General features: G+C 48.0%; 1 protein-coding gene across 1 annotated transcript in view; it reads right to left on the reverse strand.

Annotated features, from left to right (window-relative positions):
* The window catches only part of MTHFD1L (methylenetetrahydrofolate dehydrogenase (NADP+ dependent) 1 like), a 311,373-nt gene that overhangs the window by 286,555 nt on the left and 7,949 nt on the right, over window positions 1-16,869 (reverse strand). The window contains exon 4 of the mRNA XM_075339530.1: window positions 10,473-10,526. Within this exon, the coding sequence (XP_075195645.1) occupies window positions 10,473-10,526 (54 nt within the window). The remainder of the gene's footprint in view (window positions 1-10,472; window positions 10,527-16,869) is intronic.

Here is a 16,869-nt window from a genome sequence, read left to right on the forward strand (position 1 = left end):
AGGTCGACGTCCGGCCCCCCCCCAGCGGCAACAGATTTCCTGAAACACGTCCGGGTGAAGGGACCATTCCCCCGCGTCCATGCCCTGGCGACTGAGGAAGCCTGCTTCCCAGTTTTCTACGCCCGGGATGTGAACTGCGGATATGGTGGATGCTGTGTCCTCCACCCACATGAGGATTCGCCGGACTTCCTGGAAGGCTGCTGACTGCGTGTCCCTCCTTGGTGGTTGATGTATGCCACCGCTGTGGAGATGTCCGACTGGATTCGGATCTGCTCCCTTCTAGCCACTTTTGGAAAGCTAATAGGGTAAGATACCCTGCCCCGATTTCCAGCACATCGAACTGAAGGGTGGACTCCTGCTGAGTCCACGTCCCCTGAGCCATGTGGCGGAGACAAACTGCTCCCCACCCTGACAGACTCGTATCTGTCGTGACCACTGCCCAGGATGGGGGCTATGGCAATGAGGTGGGAATAAGCCACTATTGCAGAGAGTCCTCGGCCGTCAGGGAAAGGGAGACTTCCCGTCCAGGGAGGTTGACTGCCCATCCCATTTGCGGAGAATGTCCGATTGCCGTTGGCGCAGATGAAACTGCGCAAAGAGAACTGCCTCGATGGCTGCCACCATCTTCCTTAGGAAGTGCATGAGGCGCCTTAAGGGGTGCGACTGGCCTTGAAGGAGAGACTGCACCTCTGTCCACAGTGAACGCTGCTGGTTCAGCGGAAGCTTCACTATGGCTGATAGAGTATGAAACTCCATGCCGAGATACGTTAGTGATTGAGTCGGAGACAGATTTGACCTTGCCAAATTGATGATCCACCCGAAAGTCTGGAGAGTCTCCAGCGTAACATTCAGGCTGCGTTGGCATGCCTCGAGGGAGGTTGCTTTGACGAGTAGATCGTCCAAGTACGGAATCACTCCGTGAGAGTGCAAGACTGCTACCACTGCTGCCATGACCTTGGTGCCCACCCGTGGGGCTGTCGCCAGACTGAATGGCAGAGCTACGAACAGAAGATGTTCGTCTCCTATCACAAAACGTAGAAAACGTTGGTGCTCCGTAGCAATTGGCACGTGGAGATAGGCATCTTTGATGTCTGTTGAGGCAAGGAAGTCTCCTCGAGACATTGAGGCAATGACGGATCGGAGGGATCCCATCCGGAACCGCCTGGCGTTCACATGCTCGTTGAGCAGTTTCAGAACCAGAACAGGACGGAAGGAACCGTCCATTTTTGGAGCCACAAAGAGATTGGAGTACAAACCCTCGCCCTCGTTCCTGAGGGGGGACAGGGATCACCACTCCTTCTGCTCTTAGAGCGTCCACCGCCTGCAGCAGGGCATCTGCTCGGTGGAGAGGTGGGGCCGTTCTGAAGAATGGAGTCGGAGGACGAGAACAGAACACTGTCCTGTGCACGTGAGCACAATGTCCGTCACCCACCGGTCTGTGACCTGTGGCAGCTAAATGTCGCCAAAGGCGGGGGAGTCTGCCATCAACCGCGGATGCGGAGAGAGGGAGAGAGCTGAGAGTCATGAGGAGACCGCCTTGGTAGCGGTTCCTCCGGCTGCCTTCTTTGGGCGTGATTGAGCCCGGCCGGAATCTGAGCCCGTCTGAGGTTTTGTAGCCCTTTTGCACGAGGACAATTGGGACCTGCCCGAGCTTGGGAAGGACCGAAACCTCGACTGTACTTTTAGGACAGCATTAATAGGGTAAGTCGCAGTGCAGACATTGCGGCGCAAGAACCGCTGAAAAGGTTAGGTTGCCTATACGGCTGTGAATGCCGGAGCAACCGACACGCCGATAGCCTCCTAGACAGATTTCAACCAGAGTCCATCTGTCTGTGAATGGCATCTTTAAGTGAAGCCCCATCTCCAGTGCAACTATGGCTCTATATGCAAGCCTGGAGATTGGAGAATCCACCTTTGGACCCTGGGTCCAGCGCTGACCACGTCAGGGGAAAAAAGGGATAACGTGTATCCTAAAAACGTTTGGAGAAGACGCTTATCTGGTAAGCGTGGTGTTCCTGGACTGCTTCTCTGAAGTCAGCGTGGCCAGAAAAATACTCAATATCTGCGTGAGACACTGAAAAGGAACTTCTCCTGTTCGTCTCCTATCTCCACTGGGGGAGCTGAGGGAGGAAGATCCAACCTTCCATTGGTGGACGGTATAGGATCATTCCGTATGGCGTTACCACCCGGTGTATCCGGATTGAGAGCGATGTCAGTATCAAAGCCCTGAAGAGCTGCCTTTTGTTCAAGTAGATTGCCCATGAGTGCAAGTCTCTATATTATGACTACTCCGTCCCTGTCCATGGACAGGGTTGACAGGAGGTTTCTTTGTCCACAACTAGTAGAGCCCCGGCAGACGAAGTGCTAGAGACCCCGGCAGACGACGTGCTACAGGGGAGCATGCACACAATGGGACGGTGTCATGAACAGCATCCCATGTAGTAAAAACAGCACTGAAAACTGTGTTGCTTTTTTGCCGCTGCCGACTAGCTATCTAGAAGTATATAGCCAAGATTGGTGACCGTACATTGCAATGTATAGCATACAGGCATAAAGTACAAATGACCACTGCAGCACAAGCAATACAAGCAGCATAGAAGCCTGTGCCCTGGCACCCCTGCTCTTCTGCTGCTGTATACTAGTCATCTAGGGGAATATAGCCCAGAAGAGTGACCCTACAGTGCAATGTATAGCATACAAGCACAAGTACAAATGAACACTGCAGCACATGCAATACAAGCAGCATAGAAGCCTGTGCCCTGGCACCTCTGCTCTTCTGCTGCTGTAGACTGGTCATCTAGGGGAATATAGCCCAGAAGAGTGACCATACAGTGCAATGTATAGCATACAAGCACAAGTACAAATGCACACTGCAGCCCATGCAATACAAGCAGCATAGAAAAAAACCTGTGCCCCAGCACCCTTGGTTTTCTGCTGCTGTAGTCTAGCCATTCCAGAAGAATATAGCTAAGACTAGCGACTGTACAGTGCAATGTATAGCATATCAGCATAAACACAAATGAACACCTCAGTCGTGCAAAAACAAGCAGCCTAGAAAGCCTGTGCTTCAGCACACCTGCTTTCCTGCTGCTGATGAGTCGCTCCCCAAGCGGGCATATAGCGACCTATGCAGTTAAAAACAACACATGTATACACTGCATATATATCGTGGTCAGCACTATGTGTGTCTCTTACCGCCCGCCTATAAGCGGGTGTATGAACGCCACTGTCCTGCCTTGGTGCCCCGAGCTCTGCAGTAATGGCTGCCGGCTTCTTCCCCAGCTCGTGTGAGGAGGGGCGGGCCGTGGGCGTGCCCCCAAGTCAGAGCGGGAATCCGGCGCCCGACAGTGTGCAGTGAGAGGGCTGGAGCATGTAAATAAGGCTCCAGCCCTCGGCGCTGCTGATTGCTCAGCGCCTGTCCCCTTCCCTGAGTGACAGGGAGGGGGCGGGAACGAAGCGGCACTAGGCCGCAGAAGCCGGGGACTGGAGTTATAAGCGCCGCCGCCGTAAAAGCGCGGTCGGCGCCCAGTCCCCGGCGAACTACAAGTCCCAGCCGCGCCGCCGCTCCCGGAGCGTCCGGCGCGGTAGTTCCCAAAACACAAAGTCACTCAGCAAGGCTGCAGTGACTGTAACCCTTTACTGTCCCCGGCGCACTAGCACACCCAGCAAGTCTGGAGTGTGCTGTGCCTGTGTGTACGGGGACACAGAGTACCTGTAATGGTGCAGGGCCATGTCCCTGAACGGTACTCCAGCTCCGTATCCAGCAGGTTCAAATGGGTCTGTGGATGGAGCCCGGCGTCAGAGCTTTGAGGCCGGCAGGATCCCACTTCCTCAGAGCCCCTCAGGGGGATGTGGAAGGAAAGCAGCATGTGGGCTCCAGCCTCCGTACCAGCAATAGGTACCTCAACCTTACAACACCATCCAGGGGTGAGAAGGGAGCATGCTGGGGACACTATATGTGTCCTCTTTTCTTCCATCCGAAATAGTCAGCAGCTACTACTGACTAAAATCTGTGGAGCTATGCGTGGATGTCTGACCTCCTTCGCACACAAAGCTAAAACTGGAGAACCCGTGATACCACGGGGGGGTATAGCCAGAGGGGGAGGGGCCTTGCACTTTTTAGTGTAGTGCTTTGTGTGGCCTCCAGAGGGCAGCAGCTATACCCCAATCGTCTGGGTCTCCCAATAGAGCGCTGAAGAAATGTATATTTTTATATAATTGACTGAATAGTGTGATAAACAGGTGTATTCTCCAATTCCAGATCTTAAATCAGAGCTATTAGCATATGGTCTCCAGTCAGGAGACTGATTGATCCTAAAGGACAAGCGAGAAAGAGCCATGAGTCAACACTAGAGGAGCCGATCCAACCACAGAAACATCTATGGATCCACACCTCGCATTGTAGAAGGGTTAATCAACCAGAGCTGCACTGAGCGTTCTGCTCATACTTATCCTTTTCAGAAAACCCTGTACAGTCTTAGACCAGCATTGCCAGAACAGTTAGAAGAGAGGACTTAGAGAACCTTGAGACATGGGAAAGTCCAACTACAAAGGGTGAGGACTCGCCTAGGAGTCCTTGGTCTCAAACCGGTGAAGAAAACCCCTTTCCCCTTTCCGCCCATGTTTCAACGTTCAGTTAGGCAGGTTTTTCAACAGATCTTCCTACCTCTCTTCCTAAGGGAACACAGTACCCTTAGAATTTAGAAATGGCAGAAGTAAGTCTTTAGGGGGGACTGTTGAGGATAAAGAATTGAGTATCCAAAAATACTTAATTCAGCCATTTCATAGACTCAGTTATATAGTTCAGTAGATGTGAACTAACACACATATTTGTGAATGCTTTTGTTTCTTACTAACATGTATATATGTATATTGCATATTCAGTGTATTTTCCTTAGACACAGTATATACCAGCACTTGTAATTGTAAAGATGGCCACCATTTCCTGTTCTACACCCAACACAGATGGACAAAGGAAAATTCCTGGAGCCTGGACTGACCAATCCAAGAAGAATATGCAGATCTCTCTACGTCATGAAGCCCTGACCTACGATACTTGATTGGACTAAAACTTTTGTTTACACCCCCTTACTGCTCGGTCTAGAGTCTCTTTCAAACAATAAAGAACACACTTGGTTAAGAGCCAGTCATGGAGATAGATATAACTGACTTGCTGTGCAGTTATTTTTCATTCTCGTGTGCACACATGACATTTTTAATTAGAAACAGCAGCCGGATATCGAGAGATCCTTTGAGTCTCATCATCATCGTCATTCTGACCTTGACACTACCTCTTGGGGTACGGCATTCCACAGTCTTGGGGGTTTCACATCAGATCTATTTTTCCATCTTTTTACACTACCAGTTCCCTATAACTGGCCTGACATGTTGTCAAACCTTTGGCAAAGAAAATCAAATAATCACTGCCCTGTAATAAGGAACAAGACCATCCGGAATATATTTTTAATATTGAATTACAAGTTTCAACCAAGACAATGAAATCTCACTATGAGAGCAGGTTCACACGAGCGTCTAAAATATAGTCAGAGATTCAGCTAGAAAGTTCAGACCATTTTGTTTTACTCATTTGTCATCTTTGTGCAATCCACTGATTTTATAGCATCAGTTAAGTTATTGAAGAAAAAAAAAAAAAAAACACAGTTTCCAATGTTAAAGAATTGTAAAGTATCCGTAAAAAAATAAAATAAGTCTTTGGTGGTCCTGTGTGGAATACAATTTTTTTTTCCGTACCCATAGACTTGAATAGGTTAGTCTCATCCAATACACAGAAGTAACAACTGCATGCTGCTTTATTTTTATTTTTTTCTCCCCCCACCCTAAAATAAAAAAAAAAACCACAGAGATTGCTCATCTGCACTTCCCCAATGAATAATATTGGTCCATGTGCCATCCTTTTTTTTCACAGACAGCCATGGGGCAGAAAATATGTTTGTGTAAAAGTATCCCAAGGTATGTTTTCTGAGCAAGGGCTAACTGTTGTGGTCCCAGGGGTTACGAGAAGGGCCCACAGACCCCAGCATCTTTCAGCTGGATATGCATCCTCAGACTCACATCCAGGTAAAATGAATTGCAGGAAAAAGAGCTATCAAGTCCCTATACAGTGGTATATGCTACCAGCCGAACAGAGACCATTAACTGAGGTCAGTGTGCCCGCGACTGGTGGCACATAACAGTGACTTCATGCGTCAATAAGGCTGGTTTCACACTACATTTATTTAACATGCGTCAGGAACGTTTTTTTGCTGCAAAAGCGGATCCTGCTTTTACAGCAAAAAACGCATGCAAACGCATCTGTTATTTTGCAAGATCCTGTCAGTGGATGTTTAGGGGCGGGCATTGGAGTCATGTGATCGGGAGTGAGGGGACCTAGACTGGGAGCCGGCTTCTGACAGCTGCAGACGCTGGTAACCAAGGTAAACATCGGGCTTGGATACCCGATATTTATCTTGGTTACGAGTGTCTGCAGCTGCTAGGAGCCGGGCTCCCTGCACACGTAACCAACGTAAACATCGGGTAACTAAGAGAAGTGGTTACCCGATATTTACCTTGGTTACGAGTGTCCGCAGCTCTCATGTGGGAGAGAGAGGGAGGAGAGGAAGGGGGAAAGACAGAGATAGAGAGAGAGAGGGTGAGGGAGGGAGGAGGAGAGAGAGACAGATCACGCGAGACTGGTTCTGTGCATGCTCAGTAGAGCAAGCAGGATCCTGTCTATCAGCATGCCAGCGTTCACCTGCGTTTGCGTGCTGTTTAGTCAGGATCCGGTGACATGCAGTATTTGGACGCAGCTCAAAAACGCTACAAGTAGCGTTTTTGAAAGATGTTAAAAAACTGCAAGTCGCTGGATCCTCACTATAACGCACGCAAACGCAGGTGAACGCATGTTAACGCGAGTCCATTGCAAATGCATTGAAGTGAAAACGCATTTGCACTGGATCCGTTTTTCCGCTAAAAAAACGTTATGGACGGATGTTAAATAAACGTAGTGTGAAACCAGCCTAAAGCAGGCATCCCAATGTCAGCTGCCAGCCACTGCACCAGCGATAGAGAAGCGATGGAGATGGGAAGGTGAGTAGAATGCCTTTTGTTTTATGCATTACAGACAGAACAGGGAACACACACACACATATAGATATATAATATCTATCTATCTATCAGGAAGGGGCCCAGGATGGGGGTACAGTGGTATGTAAAAGTTTAGGCACTCCTGGTCAAAAGAGCCCATTGCTGCTGTTTTTTTGAACAAGGATAGAGGAGGCTGGGTTTTCATAAAGCTGTGAAATCTGCATCACATGGCCTTTCCTAATGATGATAGTGAACAAGCCATAACAGGCTAATTAAGGTCTGAAACCTTGATCAAAGTTATCTGAGCACACAAACCTCCAAGGGTGCCCAAACCTTTTCATTGGCCCATTTCCCTTATTGGAATTTCTAAAATGTAAAGGATGTAATTTTTATTTTTTTTGCCTAAAATAAATTAATGTGTCATCTTTAACTTTCTGCCTTTTAGAGGTCATTTAATCTTCAACTTGCTTAACTGTTCACAATGACACTAATTTTGACTTTGGGTGCCCAAACCTTTGCACACTATTATTGTGTCGCCCAGGGTTATGGGGTACTCGGTCCCGGGCGGCGTATAACTGGGGAATGTCACTTGGTGGCCGTTGCCCAGTTCCGTGCCCTGGGTGCTTTTTAAAAGGGGGGATATTTACAGGGGATTGTTGAATAAAGTTCACACATGATGCCACTTGAGGTTTTGCAGCTATGTGGATGAAGCCGCCGCTGCACAGTTTTTGCTACTAGGCCTGGTTTTAATGGCAGCCTGGATGTTAGGCCCTCCGCAAGCAGGGCCAGGACCCAGAGGATAGGTGATGTAAACGAGTGTCGAAAGAAGGTAGGCCGCACACTGGGTTGCCGTATAACTGATTCTTTTACTTACTTTCAGTTGTAACCGGTCACCAGAGGCTGGCTAGTCTTAACCGCAGGTCCCCTTAGTCCCAGTGCCGGTTTAGTGACCTGGAGGCTTCTTACCGCTGCACCTCTCTTTGGTTGGTGGGTCCCCATGGCTTGGAGTGGCTGGGGGTCCCCTCCTGGTTGTCTCTTACAGTAGTCCGTATGACGGTAGTGTGAACCCTGTGGGGTTGGAGTCTCTGGTCCTGTCCCCGGTTCGCCCATTGCTACTCTGTACCGAACTTCAAGGTCAATGAGGTCCTTGATGGTCCCCTCACTGTCCAGATTTTATCAGGTCTGCCTGGAGCTTTTGCCTCACCTAGGATTCTGTACCCCCTCAGTGCATGATTCCGGGAGTACTCAACTGGCAATCAACCGCCTGGGCCCTCAGGTGACTTTCACACTCCTGTCAGTGCGTCTGCTCACTTCCACCGCAACTTCAGACTCTCTACTATCTTTCTGACTGTCCACTGTCTGCCTCTCCCACCTGGTTGTCTAGTGGACGGATTTGCCCAACTTCTGAGTGGCAATCCATTGGTCCAACCCTAGTTTGGTACCAGTCTATGGGGAATTTTGGGGAAAAACAGGGATTATCTGGAATGTTTGGTTGTGACCGGCACTGGTCTTCTGGGTACCCTGGGGGTAGGCCCTGCATCACTGTGGGTATGCAGTACCTTGTAGCTCCCTGATGGTCTCAGGGGTGCTACACTATTATGTGTGTATATCGTGATAGCCGTGTACAATCCAGAACAAACCGTTGACAGACTTGAATGTGTTCCAGCATAACTCGTGCTGAGCTTTATAGTTCTACTACTACTACAGTTCTGCTGCCCCACTACAAATGGCACTCAAGAAGAAGAGCCTGCCTTGATATAAAGTTAAACGAGGAGAAAAAAGGAGACCGCAGGGTTGTGAGCTGCTGAACAGACAATTTGAGAATAATCCTTTAAGATATCAGAACTATTGAGCACCCTGTTTTATGTTTTGTGTTGTTTTTTCCTGGGAAATGAAGATAGAGTTTTTGATGCCTCTACCACAAAAATAAAAAATGTGCATTCCATGTGAATGTACGACCTAGGTACTGTTAATATTAGGTTTTGTTTCAACAGTATCCTTGACAAATATAATAGATCCATTTTGTAATGCATCAAGTATATTTTTATTGGCTAAAAAAGTTGTTTTGTCCATCAAAAGCACAAAATTCTGATGGAACAGAAAGGACACCATTGTGAGCACAACCTTAAGCCTGCTTTGCACGGGTCGACCGATCGTGCAATTTCACGATCGATCATACCCGCCCCCGTCGTTTGTGCGTCACGGGCAATTAGTTGCCCGTGGCGCACAAAGTCGTTAACCCCCATCACACGTACTTACCTGCTGAGCGACCTCGCTGTGGGCGGCGAACGTCTACTTCCTGAATGGGGAGGGACGTTCGGCGTCACAGCGACGTCACACAGCAGCCGGCCAATAGAAGCGGAGGGGCGGAGATGAGCGGGACGTAAACATCCTGCCCACCTCCTTCCTTCCACATTGCCGGCGGGTGCCGCTGGACAGAGGTAAGCTGCAGTTCATCGTTCCCGGGGTGTCACACGGAGCGGCTTGTGCTACCCCAGGAACGATGAGCAACCAGTGCCATTTTAATTAAACGAGATTATGAAACCGAGCGACGAGTACACGACTCATGATTTGTGAGCGATACTGCGTCGCTCGGAGGTGTCACACAGCCCGACGTCGCAAGCGATGCCGGATGTGCGTCACAAAAACCATGACCCCGACAATCTATCGCACGATAGATCGTCTCGTGTAAAGCACCCTTTAGTTTATGTTCCCATGACAGTATCTTGGTCAGATTTTTTTGATTGTTTTTTTGCTTTCCTATTGAAATTTTTAAAGTGGAACATAAAGACACCCAAAAAAATGCAAATCTTTCCATTATTCTTTATACAATTTAACTCACACCGATGCTTTTATCTCAAACTTTGATACAAAGTAACATCTATATTATATAAAAAAAATAATAAAAAATAATAATAGCCTAAAAATTTCAGAAAAACGGACAAAAAAAACAAAGCAAATGGAAAGGTGTTGTTTTCCACTTCAAATATCTCAACATAAGATGACTATTGTGAGCATAAATGACAAGCTCAATGATTGCTGCAGTTTGGTAATGCAGTCTATAGGCACAGCAGCTCACACATTAGGCGGTGTTGCCCTTTTAAGACAAATCGTAGCCACACCTCCACGTGTAGTGAATGAACATGTTGCACCATCAGCTTCAGAAAATACGGAAGAGCAAAGCCAAGCACATGCTAAAATAATGATGTAGCAAAAAGCGGAAATGAAGAAGACCTGGTATTTTACTCCGCAAAAGCCACAACTACGATAACCATTCAATAATAACCATTGTAAAATAGGATCCGACACTCATAACTCTCCGTACATACAAGATCAACACATTTACAAAGACAAAATAAATAATATAATAAATCATTATTAGCACTGACCTCCTCATCACTGCACTCCTTTGGTAAACGTATGTGAAGTACATCCACGCCAAGCTGTAAATGAGAAGAGATCCGCCAGGAATTTCGGTGGTTTTAGATTTTTAATTACATATATTTAAAATAAAAAAAAAAAATCAGATGATCTAAAAATTACTGTCAATTTATTATCTTATCAATATCTGGAGGGCATCTGAATTTTCAGCATGGTTTTGGCTCCTTTTAATGGGTAAAAGGGGCCAAAACTATCCAGATACCTAAATCATCATCGTGCATATTTTTTTGCCTTGTGGCATTAGTTGACTTTTTACACCATAATCTTCAAAATGGCATGCACTTAATGAATTTTTCACCATATAACAATTCTCAGAATATTCAACTTTTTGGGCTAATAAGTCAAAGCGTTATGCAAAAAATTTCAGATGTACAAATAATCACTCGGGAAGGGAGCAACTGGAGTACACTTGCGCCAAATATTGAGCCTTAAATAAGTTTGAACTGATAAATCAGCTGCAAACATTTGTAAAAAAGAAAAACAAACAACAAAAAAGAAAACAAAAACACAAGTTAAAAAAAGAATTTGGCACAACTCAAAAATAGGCTAAAAAACACCAGAAAATGGACAAGGAAAAAATAAATAAATATTGAGCTACTGAATCAGACTCCAAAGCATGGTTTATAGTTTCTCCAGACAGTACCATACATTTGGTAGTTGTACCTAGTACAATATTCACTTGGATGGGACTGAGCTGTTGTGTGCACCATGTAGCTGGATCTGTGCTTACACCTCGTTCCAAATTATTATGCAAATTGGATTTAAGAGTCAATTTTTTTTTTTTTTTTTAAATAAACTCATGGATGTTAGTGTGTCTCAGGGCTCTTTCTGAACTCAATCATAACCATTTATGAATTATTTTGCCAGGTGAGCCGAATTAAAGGAAAACCAGTTAAACGACCCCTTCTAATTCCCCATGTTTGGCCGCTCTCATGTCGGCGCTCGCGGTCACATGAGGTTGTGACATCACGCGAACTCCACGCCTAATCACTACCGGCCTCTAGCGTATAAATAATTAACAGGAAGCGAGCTTTGCAGCTGGCTGCTCACTTCCAGTTGATTAAACATTTGTCTGAAGGTGGGGACACTGAAGCCCTCATTTGTGCGCCAAAACTAAATTGCCGGCACAGAAGGGGAGTACAATCTTTCATTTTAATGGGGCCAAACATTGGGAGTGAGAAAGGAGTGGACAACCCCTTTAAGAAGGTCTTTCCACATTTTTAAAGGGGTGGTTCACCCATTTTTTTTTATTTTCTATGAGTGTAACTTACCATTTTAGGTGTTTTCTTCTTTGGCTTCTATTTGCAGTCCTGGCACTGAGCGGCGCTATCCTGCACACTCAGTGCCGGTCACATGACCCCCTGGTGCTGCGGCTGCTAGTATCCTCTTACGTCCCGTCAAGTTCCTGGCACTGAAACTGGACGGTTACGTCAGAAGATGCTGGCGCCACTCACAGTGACTGACTGTACTATGGGCGGTGACTACTGCACGTCACAGCCCAGCATCGAGGGGAGGATCGTACGGGACGCCAGTGTGGAGCGGTGAAGAGGGCTGAGCGTCCAGCAGATGTGTGAGGTACAGGGCGCCAGTGTGGAGTACAGGGGGGGTTTCTTCAACTGAACCCCCCCCTGTCACGCAAGTATGGGATCTCACTCTCTACCCGCCCGCTCTGCTCCGATGTCAGGAGAACAAGCGGTGTCGGGTGGTGTGATCATGTGCTCCTCCCACCAGCACTACAAGATGCAGAAAGACACTGACAAGCTGGTGACATGCAACACCGCATGTGTCACCGCTCTGCTCTGTCACCTGTCCTGCTGCATGGGACCAACTGTCTCCACTCTGTCACCTGCACAAGTCACAGAGTGGAGCAAGTTGATGACAGAGCACCTCTCTCCCCCTTTCTCCCCCCACTCTTTTCCCTCGCTCTCTCTTTTTTTCCCCTCGCTCTCTCTTTTTTTCCCCTCGCTCGCTTTCTTTTCCCTCGCTCTCTCGCTCGCTTTCTTTTCTCTCGCTCGCTCTCTCCCCTCGCTCTCTCTTTCCCCCCGCTCTCTCTCTCTCTTTCCCCCCGCTCTCTCTCTCTCTTTCCCCCCGCTCTCTCTCTCTCTCTTTCCCCCCGCTCTCTCTCTCTCTCTTTCCCCCCGCTCTCTCTCTCTCTCTTTCCCCCCGCTCTCTCTCTCTCTCTTTCCCCCCGCTCTCTCTCTCTCTTTCCCCCCGCTCTCTCTCTCTCTTTCCCCCCGCTCTCTCTCTCTCCCCTCTCTTTCCCCCCGCTCTCTCTCTCTCCCCTCTCTTTCCCCCCGCTCTCTCTCTCTCCCCTCTCTTTCCCCCCGCTCTCTCTCTCCCCTCTCTCTCCCCTCGCTCTCTCTTTCCCCTCGCTCTCTCTTTCCCCTCGCTCTCTGTTTCCCCTCGCTCTCTCTGTTTCCCCTCGCTCTCTCTGTTTCCCCTCGCTCTCTCTGTTTCCCCTCGCTCTCTCTGTTTCCCCTCGCTCTCTCTCTCTCCCCTCGCTCTCTCTTTCCCCTCGCTCTCTCTTTCCCCTCGCTCTCTCTCTTTCCCCTCGCTCTCTCTCTTTCCCCTCGCTCTCTCTCTTTCCCCTCGCTCTCTCTCTTTCCCCTCGCTCTCTCTCTTTCCCCTCGCTCTCTCTCTTTCCCCTCGCTCTCTCTCTTTCCCCTCGCTCTCTCTCTTTCCCCTCGCTCTCTCTCTTTCCCCTCGCTCTCTCTCTTTCCCCTCTCTCTCTCTCTTTCCCCTCTCTCTCTCTCTTTCCCCTCTCTCTCTCTCTTTCCCCTCTCTCTCTCTCTCTCTTTCCCCTCTCTCTCTCTCTTTCCCCTCTCTCTCTCTCTTTCCCCTCGCTCTCTCTCTTTCCCCTCGCTCTCTCTCTTTCCCCTCGCTCTCTCTCTTTCCCCTCGCTCTCTCTCTTTCCCCTCGCTCTCTCTCTTTCCCCTCGCTCTCTCTCTTTCCCCTCGCTCTCTCTCTTTCCCCTCGCTCTCTCTCTTTCCCCTCGCTCTCTCTCTTTCCCCTCGCTCTCTCTCTTTCCCCTCGCTCTCTCTCTTTCCCCTCGCTCTCTCTCTTTCCCCTCGCTCTCTCTCTTTCCCCTCGCTCTCTCTCTTTCCCCTCGCTCTCTCTCTTTCCCCTCGCTCTCTCTCTTTCCCCTCGCTCTCTCTCTTTCCCCTCGCTCTCTCTCTTTCCCCTCGCTCTCTCTCTTTCCCCTCGCTCTCTCTCTTTCCCCTCGCTCTCTCTCTTTCCCCTCGCTCTCTCTCTTTCCCCTCGCTCTCTCTCTTTCCCCTCGCTCTCTCTCTTTCCCCTCGCTCTCTCTCTTTCCCCTCGCTCTCTCCTGGCATGGTCAGTACAGAAATCGCTCGATCGTGGAGGGGTGAGAGGAAGTAATAAACATGGAGTCCCTAATGTGTCTGTGTATTTATTTCTAATAAAGTATTTTTCTCTGTGTGATGTCATTTTTTTTTTAACCCTTTATTGGAGATTCTTAATGGCCGGGTCAAACTTGGCCTGACATTGAGAATCTCGGGCTTTCTACCAGCTGGTAAAACAAAGCTGGTAGTAATCCCTTATTACCCAGCGTGCCACCTGGCACCAGGGCCACTAGAGGAGTTGGCTACAGCGCCAGAAGATGTGTTTGGTTTTTGTTTTTTTTTTTTTTTATTTTTAATGAAATTTAAAAAAAAAAAAAAAAAAAAAAAAAAATCGACATGGGCTTTGCCCATCGAGCACCAGAGCGTTTTACTACTCATTCATCCCTACTCCTGACCACAGCGCCAGCAGAACAAGTAATCAGATGACTCCAGTGTTGGACGATTACTTGTTCTGTGTCCCCCTGCATCCATCGCAGCATGTGCGGGCTTGTGAGGTCACCTGAGTTCAATCCAGCACTGGAGTCAGCTAATCTGAACTCAGCTGAACTCCAGCCCGCACACGCTGCGATGGATGCAGGGGGACACAGAACAAGTAAGGCCTAAGCCACACGGCGAGAAAAACGGTGCGAGTGGAGTGCGTTAAAACATCGCATTCCACTCGGACAAATATTAGCCTGTGTATCAGCGCACATGAGCAATTATTTTCTCAGCCCTAATCGGACCGAGAAAACAATCGCAGCATGCTGTGATTGTAATGCGAGACTTTTTTCTCTCGCACCCATTCAAGTGTATGGTGTGAGAGAAAAATCGCACTGCACTCACGTAACATCGGTGTACCGCGAGTGCAGAACGACAACCACAATAGCCGACTACGGAGGAAAGAGGGAGAGAAATCCCTCCCACCCCTCCTCAGAGCTAGCCCACCCGCCCCTCCGCAGCGCTGGCCCGCCCCTCCGCAGCGCTGGCCCGTCCCTCCTGAGAGCCGGACTGCCCCCCGCAGCTGAGGTCCGCTCGCACAGTCGGACCTCAGTCGCAGGGACACACGCATGACACTCAGCTCTGCTGTACTGCCAGCGTGAGCCGAGTGTCATGCGACGGGATCGCAGTAATCCCCATGTGGCCCCAGCCTAATTGGCCGACACTGGAGTCAGCTAATCTGAACTCAGCTGAACTCCTGACCACACAGCCTGCACACGGTCACATGTGATCTGCAGCAGGCAGTGACTGCTGTTAACTTGCATCCATCGCAGCGTGAGCGGGCTGTGAGATCAGGAGTCAGCTGACTCCAGCGCCGGCCGATAAATTCTGTGTCCCGCTGCAGAAGGATCCGGTAAAATAACAGTTGCATGCGCTGCACATTTAATCCACAGGATACGGTCATATGCGGTTTGCGGTATAGGCAAAAAAAAAAAAAAAAAAAAATAAAAAAAAATCGCCGATGTGAAAGTAGCCTCCAAAATGCATGCCACACGGATGATATGGATGACACACAGACTAGGCAAGAGGGGAAAAGCAATCTCATGACCCCTTCATTTATTTTCCCCCAATTATTTTTTTCACATGTTGCGCCAGCTAATAATCAATTTCTGTACACACACACACACAGACTATGAACTATATGAGAACAAGCAGAAGATAGACGCTTTCTTCCCCTGGTTGTGCAGAGGCGGGAGCTTTGGCTGTCTCTGCTGTGATTGCTCTCAGTGCATGCGCACTGGGAAGACGGCAGGGAAGAGTCTTTGGGTGGAGAGGAGAGCTGAGTGGGTGTGTTAGATACTGCCCTAGAGCCGCAAAGAATTATGGGAGTTGTAGGAACCGAACTCAGGAAGTCAGAAGAGAGATTAACCCCATCAGAGCTGGAGTCAGCAATGAGGATGTGCTGCTAGAGCACGATAAAAGGTAATATTGCTGAAAAAACATAATAGATGTGTGGAGAGGCACATATTAGCAAGATTTATGAGAAAAAAAAAAAATCAGTTTTGGTAACTGGACAACTTCTTTAATAAGGCCACACGTTTTAGGCAATATGGGACTTGAACAAAGTATGAAAACATTGTACTGTTAACTGATACACAGCACAGATAGATTTGCGCAGGTAAAGGCATAATAAGGAAGGTTAAAGAAAGCAGCTACTGAAATACCATTACAAAGTAACAAACCGGTATTTGAAGCAGCTGGTGCCTCTCAAGTCCAGCAAACCTCAAGGTGTAGGATCCTGCAATGGCTTGCAGCTGTGCATAAACCTACTGCTTGGCCACCCCTAAACAGTGCTCACAGGCAGAAATGGTTGCAATGAACCTAGACAGACTTGAAAACTAATTTTAAATACAAAAAACTGACCAGCATCTCCATACAGAATAAAGCAAGTGTGAACAGGTGAAAGCTGCTATGACTGCATAATACACAAACAGAAGAGCACAGCAACCTCCGAAAGCGCCAAGATAGTATATTAACATTGAACATATGAAACTTGAACTGCATTACTGCTATGTGAAATATACTTATCAGTACTTTCATTTTTATATTAGCTTAGGGTACAGTCAAATGAAGACGCCTTGCCGCAGCTGATGGGCTCTTATTCATTAATTGGCCAATTTATGTGCCAAGCACCTTCATTTTTATACGTATATTTCATATAGAAGTAATGCAGTTCAAGTTTCATATGTTCACATATATCTTTGTGCTTACAGAATGCTGCAGTACTTTGTTAATTTTAAATAGTCTTTACTGGTAAGTGCCGTGAAACCTTGTATGGTTCAAATGGATGGAGTAGATGGTTTATGATGCATGGCCACAATGTTCCAAAAAGCCTGCAAAGTTAGCAAGGAGGTGGCAAAGTTATGTTTTGGGAAAAAATGTTGGGGAGGGAGCTGGTAGGCCTCTTTAGGGTGCCTGAAGGTGTGAAAATGACCTTGGCAAAGTTATAGCGTTTCTGACTAACCACTTTCTTCCAAAGTATAAAAAGAACAGTCTCATCCATAGC

The sequence above is a fragment of the Anomaloglossus baeobatrachus genome, chromosome 3, assembly GCF_048569485.1.
Source record: "Anomaloglossus baeobatrachus isolate aAnoBae1 chromosome 3, aAnoBae1.hap1, whole genome shotgun sequence".
In the NCBI taxonomy this organism is placed as follows: Eukaryota; Metazoa; Chordata; class Amphibia; order Anura; family Aromobatidae; genus Anomaloglossus; species Anomaloglossus baeobatrachus.